The following is a 20,576-nucleotide window of genomic DNA, read 5'->3' as shown; positions in this document are numbered from 1 at the left end:
GCTATAAAAATGCAATTCATTATAGTTGCAACATGTGTGTTTGAAGAAAATCTTGTTGTAAATTGTTGTGTGGATTATAGGGATTTGCATCATGGGAATGGCAAGGAATCCAGAGGCAGTGGTTGGTGGGGGAAGAAATACTCACATTTAAAGTAAAAGTATCAATACTGCAATGTAGAAATACTCTGTTACAAGTTCACCCATTTAGGCCTGACGTCGAAATAAAAAAAACGTTCGCTCTGAAAGAATATATATTCAAAGATTTGTGCCGCATTTTTACAATTTTTCTAAAATAGCAGACCTACAAGCTCGTAGCGCGCCACTCGGTGGCGCGCTATGAGCTTGTAGATCTGCTATTTTTCAATAGCTAAAGTATAACATAATGCTTAGTTAAAACACCAAATGGGGTTCCCGTACAGAATGGGTTAAAGGAATTCAAAAATCTACTTGAGTAAAAGTACAAATGCATGAAAATGTACGTATAGTACCAAAAGTAAACACTGCAAAATCACAGATCTACAAGTTCATAAAGCGACACATTGTGAGCTTGTAGATCTGCTATTTTCAAATTACCGAAAGGTCTGAAGTGGTTTTGTAATAATAAATAAATAAATACAAAATCTACAAAGTAACTACCGTAGTAACTAAAGTTTTCAAATAATTGTAGTGTAGTAAAGTACAATAGGCTATTTGCCTCTGAGAGGGTAGTACTGAAAATTGGAAATGCTCAGGTAAAGTAAAAAAAAATACCTAAAAACTGGTACAGATACAGTACAGTACAGTACAGTACAGTACAGTACAGTAGTAGACTACAGTACTTGAGTAAATATACTTACAGTAGTTACTTACTTTACACCACTGTCCAGGTGGAAATTATTTTTGATTGTAATGGATCATTACAATCCAAATGGATCATTACAATCCAAATGGGTCCATTTGGTTCCATTTGTACACTCTCAGAGTTAAATTAACAGTGGTTTTACAATATAAATTGGGGGTCCCAGAGATAGAAATGACATTAAATAGGGGTCTGTAGACTAATGCATGTCAAACTGGGGGTCCTTGAAATGAAACGGGTTGAAAATCACTGCTAGAGCCGTCAAAATCTTCTCTTATGGGGGTCCCTGGCATATCTTTTTTTCAAATGGGGGTCCACTGGCTCATCAGTGTCAATTTGGGGGTCCTTTTGTGAACCACTAACATACAGTACAGTTCAAGAATTATAGGCCAAAATGTAAAGGGTTGGGACTGATCACAGTACATGACTCATTGACATCCACAGCCCCACACACACACACACACACACACACACACACACACACACACACACACACACACATAGGCACACATGCACCTGTACGTGGAGATAACCTGGATTCCAATTGGCTCATGTACAGTTTTGAGGCCAGGAAATTAAATGTAGATGCTTTTCACAAAGATCCTGAATGTTTGATACTGTGCCCAGAAACGTGTGTCACGCTTCAGAGATATTGAACTTAATCAGTGTAGGGTTTCTTTATTGACTGAGTAATTTTGGAAATTGTGTGTGTGTGTGGGAGCGCTGACTTTGTGGTATTGTTATAGCAAAGAGACTGAGGGAAGTGCAGGTGTGTTTTTAGACCTGGGTGGAGAGTCAAATAATACACCCTGACCCAACCCCCTTAGCCACACACACACACACACACACACACACACACACACACACACACACACACACACACACACACACACACACACACACACACACACACACACACACACACACACACAGAGTCGAGCAGCCAATTCTTCATTATCCTCATTACATTATCCACAGCTACAAGAGAATCCCAGACAGCAAAAACTTGCACAAGGTAAGATGATCCATGATGGCACTGTGAATTAACTTTACATTTGAGGTAATCAAATACCACTTATTTGTGTATTTCTTTAGAGGATCATATGTTCATATATATTATATTTAATAATATACAGTATATTATGTTCACTGCATATTAAAATATCTAAATGACTTACTTTCTATCAATTACACACTCCATGAAGCCTTGAAATCATGGAGAATCGTTGTTGTTTTTGTCACATTCCGAAGCCAATAATATGATGACCGACAGTCTCCTACTGACCAATGACCCGGTCATCGAATTATTGGCTTTAGGAATGCGACAAAAACTAAAAATGCCCATGAATTCAAGCCTTCACAGGATGTGTAATTGATAGAAAATAAGTATTTTGTTACTACAGTGTTACTGTATCATGCTTTATGAGCTGGAGCAGAATACATGTCTGTACGTTTACTGTATCATGAATACAGTAAACGCTGTATGAGCTCATTGTGTCGTCAGTGGAGAGACTGCAGCCAAAGTGATGTGAAACCAGTCTATGTTTACTGTATTCATGGAGCTCATTGTGTAGTCAGTGGAGAGACTGCAGCCAAAGTGATGTGGAACCAGTCTTTCCTGCCAGAGTAATGGGCGGCTGGGCGGTTGAAAGAAGAGAGAGTCCAATGTTGAGTCTAACCCTAACCCTCAATCTATATTTCTTCACAAATTATTTGCTTGAAGTTGCTGATGCCTTATTGTTATTGCTCTTGTGAGATGTATCGTTCCCGTCCACATCTACATTTTGTCAGCTTATTTTTGCGAAAGTAAAATGACAACATTTTGGTCACAAAGAAGATGCCATTATAATCCGTCTCCTGCCACCTGCCATTCACCTTAACCTGAAATAGATGATGTAGTTTAGTCAGCCTAGCTATAAGTCGTTGCATTGATTGTGTTTTTCAATAAGCTACACAATAATACGTTGATTTGGTTATGCACTGCCAAACCTGTGAGATGTATAGTGTCTTAACCCATTTTGACCTGAGATCAGATTCTAAAAATGTCTTCTACATCCTGACAGTTTTCTGAAAACGCTATGTTTCTGTGTCAGTCGTTCTTCGATTTTTCAAAAATAGCAGACCTACAAGCTCGTAGCGCGCCACTCGGTGGCGCACTACAAGCTTGTAGATCTGCTATTTTCAATAGCTAAAGCATAACATAATGCTAACACCAAAAGGGGTTCCCGCCCAGAATGATGGGACAATGAAAGCATGTTATGTCATTTTTTTATATTGATGTTTAATAGTCACGCCCAATTCTCTGGCCACATGACAGTAGATTGTTGAAATCCATGAATGGATTCGTAGCAGTATACAGTAGGTATAGGAGCTGTCTGAAAAACCTTTCACAACTTAGTTTGGGGTGTGTAATGTAATGTAGCATTTCAATTTGTGATATTGACTGTACTGTATTCCCCCCCCCCCCCCCCCCCCTCTCTCTCTCTTAGTCATAATTTGCCTGTCAGCTCAAGCCCTCAATTATTTGATTTCTCTGTTGTCGCTTTTATTTGCTCTTTGAGTCACAACCCTTTTATCTGATAGTTTTGGATGCCAGTACTCAAGTACTGAGTGCACTGACAAATCCCCAGTGTCAATTTAACTCTTGAGAGTGTAAGAAGTGGACCAGTGAGGGTTAAATTGAAACTCTGGATCTTGCAGTGTGGAGTTACTAATATGCGGGGCGGGTGTGGTTTTACATCCTGGTTAGTAGAGCCAATCTGATATCACTCACCTGACCTCACACCACCTCTCCGTCCATCAATCAACCTCTGGCAGCCATTTAGATTTTCTATGATCGATGACGAATCGTTTGTAATATAAATGACGCACTGCGTGATACAGACCAGTACGTCAGTGTTTTAACGCCATCGCGGCATTAACCCATTTAGACCTGACTTCGGAATTTTGAAAATGTCTTCTAAATCCTGACAGTTTTCTTAAAAACCCATGTGTCCATGTCAGTTGTTCTCAAACATTGTCATGTCAAACTCAAGGACCCCCAGAAATATATGTAATTGGCCACCGACCCCCATCTGAAAATATGTTGTTCCATGGACCCCCCCCCCCCCCCCCCACCCAGAAGCAAATATTTGAGTTAAAAACGTTCGCTCTGAAAGAATATATATTCAAATATTTGCGCCACATTTTCACGATTTTTCAAAAATAGCAGACCTACAAATTCATAGCGCGGCACTCTGTGCCGCGCTATGAGCTTGTAGATCTGCTATTTTTCAATAGCTAAAGTATTTTGCTGGGGTCCTCCCCCCCCCTCCCCAGACCCCACTTTAATAACCAATGCAATAGGCCTACGGTACCTAACTGCCATGAAATATGGCTGCAATGCAGATGTATTAGGCCTACTTACTTTCTTCCTTTTTTTAAACCAATGCCTCTGTCTGTATACTGTGATGCAGTGTTAATTTTGACATCCTCCCAGCAAGCCCATTTTCCATGCCGTGTTTCACCACTGAGAGTGTGTTGTGTGCACAGTGAGTGGCACGTTGGGCACACTGGATTTGCTTATCGGGCACAGTTGTATCTGACGTGTGACACAACAAGAGGCAGTTAAGCGCCACCGATTGTGGAGCTTGTTTGTTTGTTGCTATAGCGGCATGCTGACACTCGTTAGCCGGATTAGAGGTGTGTCACTGTGGGAGTTCCCTCCTCCGTCTTTTGAGGCGCTGCACGTGTCCTCTCTGAGCCAGCTGCTTCTGATGAAAAGCCACATAGCTGGTGATGAAGATGAATGACGTGGGGATGCATGATTGTCAGAATTCTACAGCATTCAACAACATTTCCTCTTTTTTCAGACTTGAGGAAAGTTAGTAATTTATTCTTGTCAATAAATATTCAGCATCGTGGCTACGAGTGTGCGGCCTCTTATTTTTGAGTGGTGCTACCACTCCAAGGAACAGCAATGTCTGTGTTAACCTACAGTATGTGACTATGTATGTGACTATGAGTACCAGTAGGGGCAAAAGTGGCGCTGTTGTGCCAGAAACAGAGAGAGAGATAGTCCTGCTATGCTTGCCTGCTAATGAGGGAGAGAGAGAGAGAGAGGGGGGTAGGGGGAGAGGGGAGTTGCACTACTCAGTTCACACGCGTGTGATTTTTTTTACAAGTTAGTAAAGTAGTTAATAATAATAAAATTAGTTCTCTAATGTGCTTGAAAGTGAGTTTATGTGACAAATTAGGGACAGTCATGTAGAAATGAGAGCCTCCTATTAGGCCTCTGTGTGTGACTTATGCACATTGCATATCTTATAATCGTATATATTTCAAGTGTATATAGTACTATATATATAGTATATAGTATATATATTTCACTATATTTCACTTTGCGGACCGGAATATAATGTGCACAAGCAATGTTCACAAAGGACAACTTTAGTTTTTTTTCAACCAAGGTTCATGTTTTAGGTTGTTATTAGAGAAAGTAAAAGGTGTGTGTGTGTGTGTGTGTGTACAACAACACACACACACACACACACAACAATGTGCAAACACAGCAGCAAGATTTGTGAGTTGCTGTGATAGGAGAAGGATATCAAATGGAACACAACCACCCTAAAGACTAATCATTGTGTATATTCCTGCACTATACCTGCATCCAGTGATCTTGGTACATAGAAATTGATCTATTGAAGATTCTGACTTTCAAATGTACATCATTTTTGTTTTGATTGTATTGTGCTTTCTGCTTTGGCAATGTAAACGTATGTTTTCTCATGCCAATAAAGTGTGTGTGTGTGTGTGTGTGTGTGTGTGTGTGTGTGTGTGTGTGTGTGTGTGTGTGTGTGTGTGTGTGTGTGTGTGTGTGTGTGTGTGTGTGTGTGTGTGTGTGTGTGTGTGTGTGTGTGTGTGTGTGTGTGTGTGTGTGTGTGTGTGTGTGGGCAGTCGCCATATATGGAGAAGGCGATGCTTTCTGTACGCGTGATCTGTATCCTGAAGCACTTGTTGTAGAGTTTTTTTCAAGTTTGCGCATCCACTATTGTTTGTGTTCAAGAAATGTCTTGTAAAATGTGAATGCAAATAAAGATGTTAAGTGTGTGCGTGTGTGTGTGTGTGTGTGTGTGTGTGTGTGTGTGTGTGTGTGTGTGTGTGTGTGTGTGTGTGTGTGTGCGTGTGTGCGTGTGCGTGTGCATGTTTCAGCTGAACAGAATGGCTGATGAAACTCCAGATGCCTTCGCCAGTGTCAGGCGGCAGCCAGGCCTGCAGATCTGGACCATCAATGTGAGTCAAAACGAACAAAGCAAAGCACGCAGTGACAAAATGTGCATGTATGCCCTCTTTTAATTGGTCACGCTAATGAGAACGCCGCCCTCTTTAATTGGTCACGCTAATGAGAACGCCGCCCTCTTTAATTGGTCACGCTAATGAGAACGCCATGTGTTGGGGAGGGTTTCATAGGTGGGACATCATCTCTTTTAGGTTTAACCCATTTTGACCTGAGATCAGATTCTAAAAATGCCTTCTACATCCTGATCTTTCAAAAATAGCAGACCTACAAGCTCGTAGCGCGCCACTCGGTGGCGCGCTATGAGCTTGTAGATCTGCTATTTTTCAATAGCTAAAGCATAACATAAGGCTATCACCAAAAGGGGTTCCCGCCCAAAATGGCTTAATTGCTTGGCGTTTGTTTCATTTGTCTCGTTGTTGTTTTCATTCAGAACATGAAGATGGTGCCTGTTCCGGCCCAGGGCTATGGCAACTTCTTTGAGGGGGATTGCTACATCGTGCTTTATGTGAGTATAAAGTCCTGGTTGATTTCCCCGGGGAAGAACACACTGATGTTATAGTGTTGTTGACTCTCCGCATCGAAGCCACAGTCACTGATACTAAACAAATGGATAGCTAAACCACCACAGATAACAGACCACAGCACTGGAGACATTTTTATATTTATATTTTGATATTATTAATATTATTTGCTGTATATTTGGGCTAGTTGTTTATGATGGTATAACATTGGAGTAAAGACCTACATTTTGAATTGTGATGGGATAAATATGTTTGTACACTCTCAGAGTTATGGCCGCCGGGGTCCTTGAAATGAAAAGGTTTGAGAACCACTGTACACGAAATGGAACAGAGCCTTAATTAGCCCATTTTGGGGCGGGAACCCCTTTTGGTGTTAGCATTACGTTATTCTTTAGCTATTGAAAAATAGCAGATCTACAAGCTCATAGCGCGCCACCGAGTGGCGCGCTATGAGCTTGTAGATCTGCTATTTTTTGAAAAATCAAAGAACGACTGACATAGAAAAATAGCTTTTTCAGAAAACTGTCAGGATTTAGAAGACATTTATAGAATCTGATCTCAGGTCAAAATGGGTTAATTAGTATCGTCGGTAACACCTGTGAAGGAAGTATAGGGAAGGGGGAAGTTAGGAAGAGTTAGTTTGAGTGCATAAGATTAGAGCCCATTCTAAGACTGAGACTGTGTTCGGTGCCGTTCGTTGTTCCCTCTCTAGATAAGCCAGAACCAGAACTCTGCCCAGACGGTGGACCTTCACTACTGGATAGGGAACGGCTCCTCTCAGGACGAGCAGGGCGCGGCGGCCATCTATGTCACCCAGCTGGACGAGCACCTGGGCGGCAGTCCTGTCCAGCACAGAGAGGTGCAGGGCAGCGAGTCGCCCCGGTTCAGGAGCTACTTCAAACATGGCGTTGTGTAAGTTCAAAAGGAGAGATCCCTATATCAGTGGTTCCCAAACTTTTTGGTGTCAAGGACCCCCAAAACCAACATTTATTAGGCCACAGACCCCCCATTTGAAAACATATGCCAGTGACCCCGATAAGGGAGGGTTTTTACGGCTCTAGCAGTGATTCCAAAACATTAATTTCATGGACCCCCAGATTCACATGCATTATGCTACGGACCCCCGAATTAATGGCATTTATATCTCAGGTACCCCAATTTATATTGTAAAACCACTGTTAATTTAACTCTGAGAGTGTACAAATGTCAATTTTTGTACACTCTCTGAATTACAGACCCATAAGGGTCCATTTGGTTTAGGTTTGGTTTTTTTGGTAGCGTAAAAAGTACCTAAAAAGTATAGAAAAAGTACTTTCCACCACTGATTTAATGTGTGGTGGGTGGGTGATGACCCTGACCTCTGACCCTGTACCTGACCTCTCCCTGCTCAGCTACAAGAAGGGCGGGGTGGCCTCTGGGTTCCATCATGTCCAGACCAACATGTACAACATTCTGCGACTGCTGCACGTCAAGGGACGGAAGCATGTGACGGCCACAGAGGTACGCACGCACGCACGCACGCACGCACGCACGCACGCACGCACGCACGGAGCAATATCCCATTCCCAAATTAAAAATGACAAAGGGCAGTATTATGCGTGTCTTAAGTACCAGGTCTTATTACTTAACTTAAGACCTAGAGGCGTGATCAATGCCATTTGGCTATTCTGAGTGGCCAAACAGCATTGACCACGCCTCCAGGTCTTAAGTTAAGTCATAAGACCTGCTACTTAAGACACGCATAATACTGCCAATAAATGTTTTAACAATTTACGCAGAAGTATACAAAAGTACATTAAAATATACTTAAGAGTAGTTCACCCATAAAATGACGTAAATATAAATAATAAAAAGTAAAAGCTCACAAGGTGCTCACGGTGTGAGCTTGTAGATCGGCTATTTGAAATGGTATTTTAACGTATCAACATTGATAAGTAAAGGACAAAGTACCTCCAAGTACACTACTTGAATAAAGGTACTTTCCACCACTGCACAAACTGTAGTGGAATGTACTGTACAGTCATGCTGTTTGTCTGTCTGGTTTTGACTCCCACTCACTGTGGGTTGATTACAGGCTCACCACCACCACCACCACACAAGGCAATGCACACATGTGATGTGTTGTTTTATTTGTTTTTGTATCTCTTGCGCTAGTTGTGAATTTCCTCAGATTGTGTGTGTGCGTGTGCGTGTGCGTGTGCGTGTGTGTGTGTGTGTGTGTGTGTGTGTGTGTGTGTGTGTGTGTGTGTGTGGGGGGGGGGGGGGGGTGCGCAGGTGGAGGTGTCTTGGAACAGCTTTAACAGTGGTGATATCTTCCTGCTGGACATGGGGAAGGTCATTGTACAGTGGAACGGTCCACAGAGCAACAGGAGGGAGAAACTCAAGGTATTTTAGTCCAGGATCAAAGTCAGATTTTTATATAGCCAATATGAAGCCATGAAGTGACGCGCTGTGAGATTGAACATCTGCTATTTGTTTGAGAACCATCTAAATTTCTGAAAAACTTTCCTCTCCTCTCCTCTCCTCTCCTCTCCTCTCCTCTCCTCTCCTCTCCTCTCCTCTCCTCTCCTCTCCCTCCACAGGCGGTGCTGTTGGCCCAGGACATCCGAGACAGGGAGCGTGGCGGCCGCGCTCAGATCGGCGTGGTGGAGGGCGGGGCTGAGGAAGACTCTCCGGAGCTGATGAAGATCCTGAGAGCCGTGCTGGGTCAGAGGTCGGGCCAGCTGAAGGAGGCCATTCCTGACGACAAACCAGACCTGCTTCAAAACGCCAACGTCAGGCTCTACCAGTAAGAGTTCAATCGCTTACCCCATCGCTCATTGTCAAATGACACTTAAAGCAGCACTATGTAACCAACCATGTAACAACTTTATAGCATATTATGTATGTCCCACAAAATGATAAAGTTACATGTTTAAGCAATAACAATCATCCTGCCAAGCTTCCATATATATTATGTATAGACTGAGAGGGGCCCCTGCTATAGCACCTATTACGGTGCTGTGATGTAATAGGGGAGACAATGAGTTTCATCCTGGCATTTGCCAAGGCACCAAGGCGCCAAGGCACCAAGGGCGGCTGTGGCTCAGGAGGCAGAGCAGGTCGTCCAATAATCCCTGGGTCGGCGGTTCGAATCCCGCCTCCTCCTGTCCACATGTCAAAGTGTCCTTGGGCAAGACACTGAACCCTACATTGCCTCCAATGAGTCGGTCGGTGTGAGCTTGCCACCATTGGTGTGTGAATGTGGGAAGTGAGGACGCTGGCGTCGACTGTTCGCCGCTTCACCTCCCAATGTATGAATGAATGAACCATTGTAAAGCGCTTTGAGCACTTGGAAAAGCGCTATAAAAATGCAATTCATTAAGGCAGCACTGCCAGTTAAAGTGAAGACTGGACAATCACAGCCTGTCCTCGCCGGACATGGTTGCAGAAACTCTTGGGTAGTGAAGTCAAAGATAGTGCTGCTTTAAAAGATCATATCAGCATGCTGGCATGTTTACATTGCCTACAACTCACAGTATACTTGACATTACTGACAACCATTTTCCAAATCATACCATATACATAGAAATTCCTATCTCTACAGTTAACTTACACTGGAATGTGGACTGTACTGTGTTTGTATTGTATTTTCTAATCCATATTGTCCTCTCTCATCAGTGTGTCAGATAACAGTGGGAAGCTGGTGGTTCAGGAAGTGGCCACCCAGCCACTAACTCAAGACTTACTGCACTCCTCGGTAAGTAAGGTCTCATATGGTTGGTTGATTGATTGATTGATTGATTGATTGATTGAAATATTTATTAACAGTTTGCAGAATTACAGTACATTTCAAGCACAAACTCAATACAAAGACTGTTAACTGTGAGTGGACGACCCAATTAAGCATTACACTTGTTTACAAGAGGGTCCACCTTGTTCAATTCATCAAAACATTTAGAGACGTACAGATAGACACTTCTATATAGTCAAAGAACAGAACAGGAATTCATCATAAAGGAGGTAAAAAGGGAAAAGAAACATATACAGTGAGGGAAAAAGGGGGTGGGCGGTGGGGGGGGGGGATTCAGATTTTTACAGGGGCCAGTTTCGAATTGCAGCCGTCCGTAGGTGCCCTTTGAAAGCGGTTTTGAAGGAGTCAAGGGATTCGCATGTCTTAATGACTGTTGGTAGGGCGTTCCACATTTTGGTGGCATAGGAGCGAAAATAATTTAGTCCCTTGTTTGTGCCGAATCTGGGTTGTACATGGTTTGTTGCACTCCCTCTGGTGTTGTGGGTGTGGTTCAACACATTGTTGTTGTTTCCCAAAGACTGGGTGAATTTTTAACTTTAACTCACCGAATTGTTCTCAGAGTAACCGTTTGTTATGTGCATCTCGAAGCAGTGCATGGTTCTCAACCTTTTCAGGCCACAAATTGTAGGAGTTGACGCCTGTAGATTGTCTATTTTCAGAATTTTTGCCTCTTTCTTATATTATTTGACAATTTGTTTGACCAGTTTAGTGTATAACGTTTGGTGCAGTAATGGTCTTGTAAGTCCTTAACCCATTTTGGGCGGGAACCCCTTTTGGTGTTATTTGATCTGCTATTGAAAAATAGCAGATCTACAAGCTCATAGCGCGCCACCGAGTGGCGCGCTACGAGCTTGTAGGTCTGCTATTTTTGAAAAATCGAAGAACGACTGACATAGAAACATAGCTTTTTCAGAAAACTGTCAGAATGTAGAAGACATTTTTAGAATCTGATCTCAGGTCAAAATTGGTAAATTGTCACATCACTGTCATTTGGGCACCCCCCTAAAATCATCTGGGGACCCCCCTGGTGGTCCCAAAACCCACAGGTTGAGAACCACTGGCCTAAATTTGGGTTAGAGAAGCATGCTTTGTGACCAGAAGATTTCCAGAATGAGATGTTATCTGGGCAGGGATGTGAATGAGGAGTACTCACCCACCATGAATGAGACGTATCTGGGCAGGGATGTGAATGAGGAGTACTCACCCACCATGAATCAGCACTCACACAGAAACGCTGAAAAAGAACATTGTGTGCTCATTTTTGTACAGATTCAAGTATAATGCTTTGTATGGTCCCGTTAATATTAACCTTCCAGCTAAAATAAAAAAAGATGCATCATTATCAGTCCTCCAGAGGATTATTATTAAGGCTCGAGAGGATTATTTAAGGCTTGGCAATTTTCTGATGCCGGTTATTTGCAGAAAACAATAATGGGAAAAATAATGAATACATTTCGTAATCATTCCATCAATGCTTTGTTTCCTCCCACGGTTCCCTCTCTGGCAGGACTGTTACATAGTTGACCAAGGAGGTTCCAGCGTGCTGGTCTGGAAGGGCAGGCTGGCCTCGAAGGAGGAACGAAGGTCTGCCCTGAGCAGGGCTGTGGTGAGTAGCAGAAATATATCACATCATTTTTATTATAGGAGGTACATTTTGAAGTGAGTTCCATGTTCATTTTTTATTTTGTATGTGTTTATTTAATACCGTAAACCAGTGGTTCCCAAACGTTTTGGTGTCAAGGACCCCCAAATCAATGTATTAGGCCACAGACCCCCCATTTGAAAACATGTGCCAGTGACCTCGATAAGGGAAGATTTTTACGGCTCTAGCAGTGATTTTCACACGCATTATGCTACGGACCCCCGATTTAATAGCATTTCTACCTCTGGTACCCCAATTTATATTGTAAAACCACTGTTAATTTAACTCTGACAGTGTACAAATGGAACCAAATGGACCCTGTTAGGGTCCATTTGGTTTCATTTGTACACTCTCAGAGTTACAGACCCATAATGGTCCATTTGGTTCCAAAGTATCATTTAGCTGGGGACCCCCTGGAACTCCCTCAGGTACCCCTAGGGGTCCCCGGACCCCACTTTGGGAACCACTGCCGTAAACTATGCCCGTTTTCCTGGGCATTGTTTAATATTTGACACACCCACCTTCCCCCACGCCATCGTTCTTTTCCTTCAAGGGCTTTATCAAGGCCAAGAATTACCCGTCCAACACCAACGTGGAGGTTATGAGTGAAGGGGGAGAGTCGGCCATGTTTAAGCACCTGTTCAAGTCCTGGAAAGAGAAAGACCAAACGCAGGGCCTGGGCCGTGCTTACAGCGTTGGAAGTATAGGTACAAAGTCCTCCTATTATTCTCAGTAATTAGACATGTTTGATTCAGAGAAAAAAGAGGAACTAACCAGGTGCTCAATGGAGGTAGCAGGATGTGATAATGATAAAAAGGTGCTCGCACGGATCAAAAACGGGATCAATACATAACTAGAAAAAGTGCCCTTCCGGGCACAGGTCTCCACCAGGAGGATAGGAGTGTGTGTGATGTTTGGCAAAATGTTTAGGAATGTTGAGGAAATGCAGAGACAGATTTCATGTAAATTGCATGCTGCGTTCATGATTTGAGGCTTTTGTTCAAAACGGGGCAATCTTGCAAACTGTGAAAGCCAATTAGGATGGAATATGAAATATCGGACAGATCCAAATTGAGCACATGACCATAGAGATACTGTGTAACGATTTGTGAGATTTTTGGACAGAATCTAGAGGAGTAATATAAAAAAAATTGTTTTACAAAAGTCGGCCTCCTGGTGGCGCTATAAAAGGCAGATGCGGAAAATGCAGGTCAAAGGTTTGTCCTTGGCCTCTAGGGAGTGTGCATGGAACGTTTCACGCAGATCGGTGCAGTTTTAGGTAAAAAATGTGAAAAGCTGCCTCATGGTGGCGCTATAACAGGCCGTTCTGGAAAATGTGGGGCAGAGGTTCATCGTTGGCATCCAGGGAGTGTGTGTGCAAAGTTTGGCATCGACCGGGTTAACGGTGCCGGAGATTAGCTGTTCACAGACGGACGGAAGGACGGACACACGGACGGACACACACACACACGGACGGAGTGCAAAACATACTCTCTCCCCATGCCTTCGGCCTGGTGGAGACAAAAAGAGAAGGATCTGAAGACCTGTTAGGTCAAAAACATGTTGGCAGTTGCCTTTTAAATAAAGGCGTTCCTCATTTTTTTAACCTTGTGTGCCCGGATCCTTCTCTTTTTATCTTCTCTTTTTATCTATGTTTGATTCAGAGTTGAATCAGGTAGTATTTTCAAACAATAGGGGTACTCTAGTCTACTGTACAGTACCGTATGGTTCAGTTCTCAGATTGTAAGGTACTCTAGTCTACTGTACAGTACCGTATGGTTCAGTTCTCAGATTGTAAGTCAGACAATAGGGGTACTCTACTCTGTACAGTACCGTATGGTTCAGTTCTCAGATTGTAAGTCAAACAATAGGGGTACTCTAGTCTACTGTACAGTACCGTATGGTTCAGTTCTCAACAATAGGGGTACTCTGTCTACTGTACAGTACCGTATGGTTCAGTTCTCAACAATAGGGGTACTCTGTCTACTGTACAGTACCGTATGGTTCAGTTCTCAGATTGTAAGGGTACTCTAGTCTACTGTACAGTACCGTATGGTTCAGTTCTCAGATTGTAAGGGTACTCTAGTCTACTGTACAGTACCGTATGGTTCAGTTCTCAGATTGTAAGGGTACTCTAGTCTACTGTACAGTACCGTATGGTTCAGTTCTCAGATTGTAAGGGTACTCTAGTCTACTGTACAGTACCGTATGGTTCAGTTCTCAACAATAGGGGTACTCTGTCTACTGTACAGTACCGTATGGTTCAGTTCTCAGATTGTAAGTCAAACAATAGGGGTACTCTGTCTACTGTACAGTACCGTATGGTTCAGTTCTCAGATTGTAAGTCAGACAAAAGCACTGTAAAGGGGAACATCATGTGTACATAATGTGAATCCTGCTGTAACACTTCCCACTGTGTCAAGAAAATGTAAGCCAGCCGACATAAAACAGGCAAACCCTGAGAAACCCCTGAGAATTGTCAGATTTTTCACATTCTCACAATGGAATGACCTGAATTTTAAAAATGTCTTCTAAATCCTGACAGTTTTCTGAAAAACCCATGTTTCTATGTCAGTGGTGCTCAATATGTAATGTCAAGGACCCCAAAAATTATATGTAATTGGCCTCCGACCCCCATCGGAAAATATTGTAGTTCCAGGGATCCCCCCAGAAGAGTTAAAAACGTTCCCTGTGAAAGAATATATATTCAAAGATTTGCGCCACATTTTCAGGATTTTTCAAAAATAGCAGACCTACAAGCTCGTAGCGCGGCACTCGGTGCCACGCTATGAGCTTGTAGATCTGCTATTTTTCAATGGCTAAAGTATAACATAATGCTTAAAACACCAAAAGGGGTTCCCACCAAAAATGGCTTAAATATCGACACAGTTCCCCTCCAAATAGTCTTTCACATACTTTTCCTGTGGTAGCCTTACGTGTCCTTAACGTCTTGGCACTCACTGCAATGTCTTATGTGGCAATAAACCCCACCCATCCGGTACACTAAGCAGGTTAAAACAAACACCATGACACAGAGCACAAAGAATGATTTGCGAGCGCTGTTTACCCAGGCGTGATTGAGTTTGACTTCTGCATGCTTTTATACTTGGTCATGGCCGTCGTGCTCCCTCTGCAGCCAAGGTGGACCAGGTGAAGTTCGATGTGATGGAGCTCCACGCGCGACCTGAACTGGCTGCACAGCAGCGCATGGTGGACGATGCTTCTGGAGAGGTTCAGGTCAGCGAAACAAACGCACATACCATGAAAACTTGATCATAAAACCTATCCTATGGCATATGGGCTGATATAATCCCATCTATAACAATCCCATGTACAACATTATTATTTATTTTTTTTTTTTTTGAACTTTGTTTTTATTTCAAAAAATGAAACACGTGTGTTTTTCTCGCACTAACGTCCATAGATATCATAACAAAAAACGATATATATTTTTGAGTGGTGCAACCACTCCCTTACGGAGTGTGTGGGTGGGTGGGTGGGTAGCTGGCTGGCTGGGTGGGTGTCTGTCTGGGTATGAGCACGAAAACAGCATGGTTGTTTTTCAACCACCTGTGCGCAACCTAACGCACACACAAACACACACGCACGTATTAACTGTATATATGATGCTTTCGGGTGTGCCAGTACAGTACAGTGACAGTACAGTACAGTACTGTACAGTAGAGGGACCGCCACACGGTAACTGTCATTTCTCAACCGTTTCGGACGGCGGGGCGGCACGCCGGAACCGGCCTGGCCCCCTGGGCGCGGGAACCCCCACACGGAGTTGCACCACTCACTTCACACGGGTGTGATTTTTTTACTTCTGTAAATCTGTGATGTGACAATGAAGCTGATACAGGAAAAAAACCCACAAAATGTTAGAATATGGATATAGAAGGTTTCTGCCCGACAGCAAAGATATCCATAATCCAGTGTTCAGATTTGTGTGCAGAAAAGGTACATACTGTAGGGGTTTGTTTTATCCAATTCCATTAGTTTTCTCATTTAATTAGTTTAGGTAAGTAGGTTTAGTTATTGTTTTTCTTTCTTTCTTCCCTTCGGTCAGGGGTTTGTGTTTTAATTGTCACTTGGGAAAAGAAAATAGAGAAAGAGAATTTCAGTTTCAAATTTTTATTCAGCTGTTGTTACACTTACCTTCATTTTTTGGTTACACTCCCTACCCTAAGACAGCGATCGTCCTGACCCGCACCCCAAACACATTTTCCCTGCACTCACAAACTGAGATCTTATAATGTTCTGTCACCATAGAGGGGCGGCTGTGGCTCAAGAGGTAGAGCAGGTCGTCCAATGATCCATGGGTCGGCGGTTCGAATCCCGGCTCCTCCTGTCTACTTGTCGAAGTGTCCTTGGGCAAGACACTGAACCCCAAATTTCTCCTGATGTGCTGGTTGGTACCTTGCATGGCTTCCGCCGCAATCGGTGTATGAATGTGTGTGTGAATGGGTGAATGTAATGCACAATCTATGTAAAGCGCCTTGGATAAAGGCACTATATAAATGCACCATTTACCATTTACCATATCTCGTGTCAGGTGTGGAGGATTGAGGACTTGGAGCTGAGTGCAGTAAACCCCAGCACCTATGGACAGTTCTACGGCGGAGACTGCTACCTGGTGCTGTACACGTATCAGAGGTCAAACCGGCCGCAATACATACTGTACATGTGGCAGGTGGGTTATTGATCACCAAATACTTGAACGATGTTTAAATGTCATCTCCGCTTCGCATCTCTGCTGTCTCTGCATCTCTGCATCTCTGCTGTCTCTGCATCTCTGCATCTCTGCTGTCTCTGCATCTCTGCATCTCTGCTGTCTCTGCATCTCTGCTGTCTCTGTATCTCTGCTGTCTCTGCATCTCTGCTGTCTCTGTATCTCTGCATCTCTGCATCTCTGCTGTCTCTGCATCTCTGCTGTCGACGGACGACAACTGCTGTATATATCAGCCTGTGTTTACTGTGTCTTCACTGTGACAGGGACGCCATGCCTCTCAGGATGAGATCACAGCGTGTGCTTACCAGGCCGTCAACGTTGACAACAAGTACAACGGAGCTCCTGTCCAGGTCCGGGTGATCATGGGAAAGGAGCCTCGCCATTTCCTGGCCATATTTAAGGGCAAGCTCATTATATTTGAGGTGAGATGTGGTCATTGGCACAATAATATATCTGTGGCCCTATAGACATTCTAACGGCCGGGCTCCACCGGGCGCGTCAGCGTCGCGTCTCCGTCACCGTCAGGGAATGTTCCCTTTTTAATCAATGAAGGGTGGCTCCACTGCCCGCGTTGACGGAGACGCGACGCGTGCATTAAAATTTAACCGGTGCGTTTTTTGACGCGACGCAGACGCAACGCAACTCGTCCGGTGGAGCCCTGGCGTAATTCAAATTGTAACGAGCAGGGGGTTTCAACGTTTTTATACCAAATACCACCACAGAAAATAGGGACTTTAAGCAACGACTGTTTTCAGGACGGCTCCACTACGCGGAAGTACGGCGGCTATGACGCCCACGCCGTAGCTGTCAAAATCGTTAAGCAAACAGCCTCCGGCGACATTGGTTGCCATGGTGACGGGTCCATGCAGCATGTGTCAAACATAAACACATTATTATTGTTATTATTTTTAAAACACCCCGTCGCGCGTCAGCTAACTTGCCGATATTGCTTAATGATTACATGCGCTGGACATGATCAGCAGTGGTAAGAGGAAGGTGCTGGAGCAATCTGTGTTATTCTAAAACCGTTTTAATAAACATGGTTATTGGTTAATATGACTGTTATTTCTTCATTCAGAGCATGCCAACACATTACACAGCATAAGAGAGGTGATGGAGCAATTGGTGTAAATGTATGACAGCTATAATTTCAATAAACATGGTTATGACACATAGGTTCAGCGGGAGTAGAAAGGGCTGTGACGGAGAGCAGGTTTATGTATCGAGCACTGATCGATTTCCGGTTGCCGTAGCCGTCGTTGCTTAAATAGCCGTCGCTAATATCTGGCACTCCAAGTCCCACCATAATAACTGATGTTAAAATACAGGAGCCTAGACCTGCCCCATCTACGCAATCTTATCTATTATTTACACAAGAGGAAAAATGTAATTTAGTCTTTGAATTGTTTTGTTTTTGTTCCATTCCTAAGCCAATTTTGCTGCTGCTCTGACCCACAACTGATACTAGTTGTAATGGGACTTAATCAGTTCTATAATCTTCTATTAACCCATTTTGACCTGAGATCAGATTCTAAAAATGTCTTCTACATCCTGACAGTTTTCTGAAAAAGCTATGTTTCTATGTCAGTGGTTCTTCGATTTTTCAAAAATAGCTAAAGCATAACATGCTAACACCAAAAGGGGTTCCCGGTTTCAGGAAGAACACCATATAAGGAAATAATAAGGGATGGACCAATTGCTTGGTCAGAAGAACTACCGGTACCTTTATTAATATAAATAAATATTTCATTCCACTTTTGTCTTTTTTTCTCCTTTTTTTGGGCGACTCCTCTGAGCACCACCAGATGGGGGGTGCTCAAGTACCACCAGTGGTACCAGTACCAGTGGTTGGGAACCCCTGGTAACGACAGGGCCGGATCTACCGTGCCCCTAGCTCCACAGAAAATTTCCCTGCTAATCCGAATGAAATAAATGGTGTCTAAAAAGATTAGTGTTTTATTGTTGGTGAGAAGGGCAGCTGAAAAGTGCAATTGTGTGTAAAGCAGCAACAATGCGCTAGATTGGCTGTCACTCTGGGGGGGGGGGGGGGGGGGTAGGCGACCGGAAATAGGCCAATATAACGGCATAAAACTGCCCCAAAACGGCTCCAAAACAGCAAAGATGTTGCGCGCGCGTGAAGGGGGGCCCTTCGAGCTTCAGTGCCCAGGGGCCCTCAGAGGTGTTAATCCAGCCCTGGGTAACGAGTACCGTCAATTGTGGGTTAGGTTTGGAGTGATAATAATTTATTCTCGTGATTGATTGATTGTCTTTAAATGACAATGACAATCACGTTCAGCAGTAAATGCATTGATTATAATTATGCATGTATTTGTACTTGGATTGTGTTCTGCCTCCAGTAAAGTGTGCAATGTGGCTTTGCTTCCAGGGAGGTACGGGCAGACCTGGGGTGGTCGTCCCCGACGGCGGCCCACGACTGTTCCAAGTGAGAGGAACCAGTGAGATCAACACCAAAGCCACCGAGGTACGAGCCAGAGCGTCCTCTCTCAATACCAACGACGTGTTCCTGCTGAAGACCGACCGCCTGTGCTACCTGTGGTATGGAAAGGTATGTTTTTTTTTAAATATATTTTTTATCCCACGATTTTGTAACCCATTTTTCACCCCTGTGTCAATTATCTAATGTGATCCTGGGCTCTACACACCCTCCGCCAACCTAGTCCCCATATATGGGGGACATGGGGAGAGCAACGGACTTGAACTCATGCTTCCTTCATGCCTGAGTGTCCAAGTTGCTCATTTACACCTGACAGGGGGGAGTTTCCCTGGTTGGACGTAGCACGTGGAAGGAACACGTTATTCCAACCAGTTCCTTTCCCCTCCATCAGGCGCCCCGGCTGGCCAGGGGGAGGCAGTTTAGAGACCAGGATTACTGCATGTTTTTTGTGAGGGTACCTACCCTAGGGGACACGGGGAGAACATGCAAACTCCACACAGAAAGGCCCTTTCGCCAACCCCGCCTCGGGTATGGGCACTGATGACACGGAGGAGGAAACACGCCGCCAGCACCCACAGCGTCTGTGGGTGCTATGTTTTATACGCTGCTTGTGTAACATCATGAATACAAGTTGCTGTCATTTATCAAAGCATGCACGCACCTGGTAAGAGAGCATATAAATCAGACTGTAGTCCTTCCCCACGGCGGCCAGGGCTGACCTAAGACTCTTGGATGTATGGATGTAATGTCACCCTCCCCCTCTCTCTCACTGACTTGTTCACTGTCACATCTACTGTAAATCAAACTCTGCCATTTCAAGGACTCTCCCATAACTCAGGGAGTTATGAGGGAGTACAAATGGAGCCAAACGGACTCGAGATTTTTACTAGTCCGTTTTGTTTCCATTTGAACACTCAGAGTAACAGACCTGTCAAGAGTCTATTCGGTACCCCTCAAAGAACCGCACTCAGTGGCCTTGTGGTTAGAGTGTCCGCCCTGAGACTGGGAGGTTGGGGTTCAATCCCCGGCCGGGTCATACCAAAGACTGTAAAAATGGGACCCAGTGCCTCCCTGCTTGACACTCAGCATCAAGGGTTGGATTGGGGGTAAGTCCCTGCGACATACTAGCGTCATGTCCAGGGGGTGTACCAGGGGGAGATAGGCTCCTGCCCTATGGGCCTCATGGCTACAGAAACAGGAGATAGGCTCCTGCCCTATGGGCCTCATGGCTACAGAAACAGGAGATAGGCTCCTGCCCTATGGGCCTCATGGCTACAGAAACAGGAGATAGGCTCCTGCCCTATGGGCCTCATG

At 44.0% G+C, this 20,576-nt stretch overlaps 1 protein-coding gene across 1 annotated transcript in view; it reads left to right on the top strand.

Moving 5' to 3' along the window:
- Positions 1-6,035: 6,035 nt before the first annotated feature.
- The window catches only part of vill (villin-like), a 26,956-nt gene continuing 12,415 nt past the window's right edge, over positions 6,036-20,576 (top strand). Inside the window, exons 1-13 of the mRNA XM_079489284.1 lie at positions 6,036-6,112; positions 6,550-6,624; positions 7,353-7,552; positions 8,032-8,140; positions 8,915-9,025; positions 9,223-9,428; positions 10,301-10,379; positions 11,941-12,039; positions 12,629-12,782; positions 15,212-15,312; positions 16,631-16,768; positions 17,071-17,229; positions 19,194-19,373. Coding sequence (XP_079345410.1) covers positions 6,041-6,112; positions 6,550-6,624; positions 7,353-7,552; positions 8,032-8,140; positions 8,915-9,025; positions 9,223-9,428; positions 10,301-10,379; positions 11,941-12,039; positions 12,629-12,782; positions 15,212-15,312; positions 16,631-16,768; positions 17,071-17,229; positions 19,194-19,373 — 1,683 coding nt within the window. The 5' untranslated portion in view covers positions 6,036-6,040. The remainder of the gene's footprint in view (positions 6,113-6,549; positions 6,625-7,352; positions 7,553-8,031; positions 8,141-8,914; positions 9,026-9,222; positions 9,429-10,300; positions 10,380-11,940; positions 12,040-12,628; positions 12,783-15,211; positions 15,313-16,630; positions 16,769-17,070; positions 17,230-19,193; positions 19,374-20,576) is intronic.

Source organism: Electrona antarctica, assembly GCF_951216825.1.
Source record: "Electrona antarctica genome assembly, chromosome: 20".
NCBI lineage: Eukaryota > Metazoa > Chordata > Actinopteri > Myctophiformes > Myctophidae > Electrona > Electrona antarctica.
The sequence above is the reverse complement of the archived record's forward strand: the minus strand, read 5'-3'. Positions and strand labels throughout refer to the sequence as shown.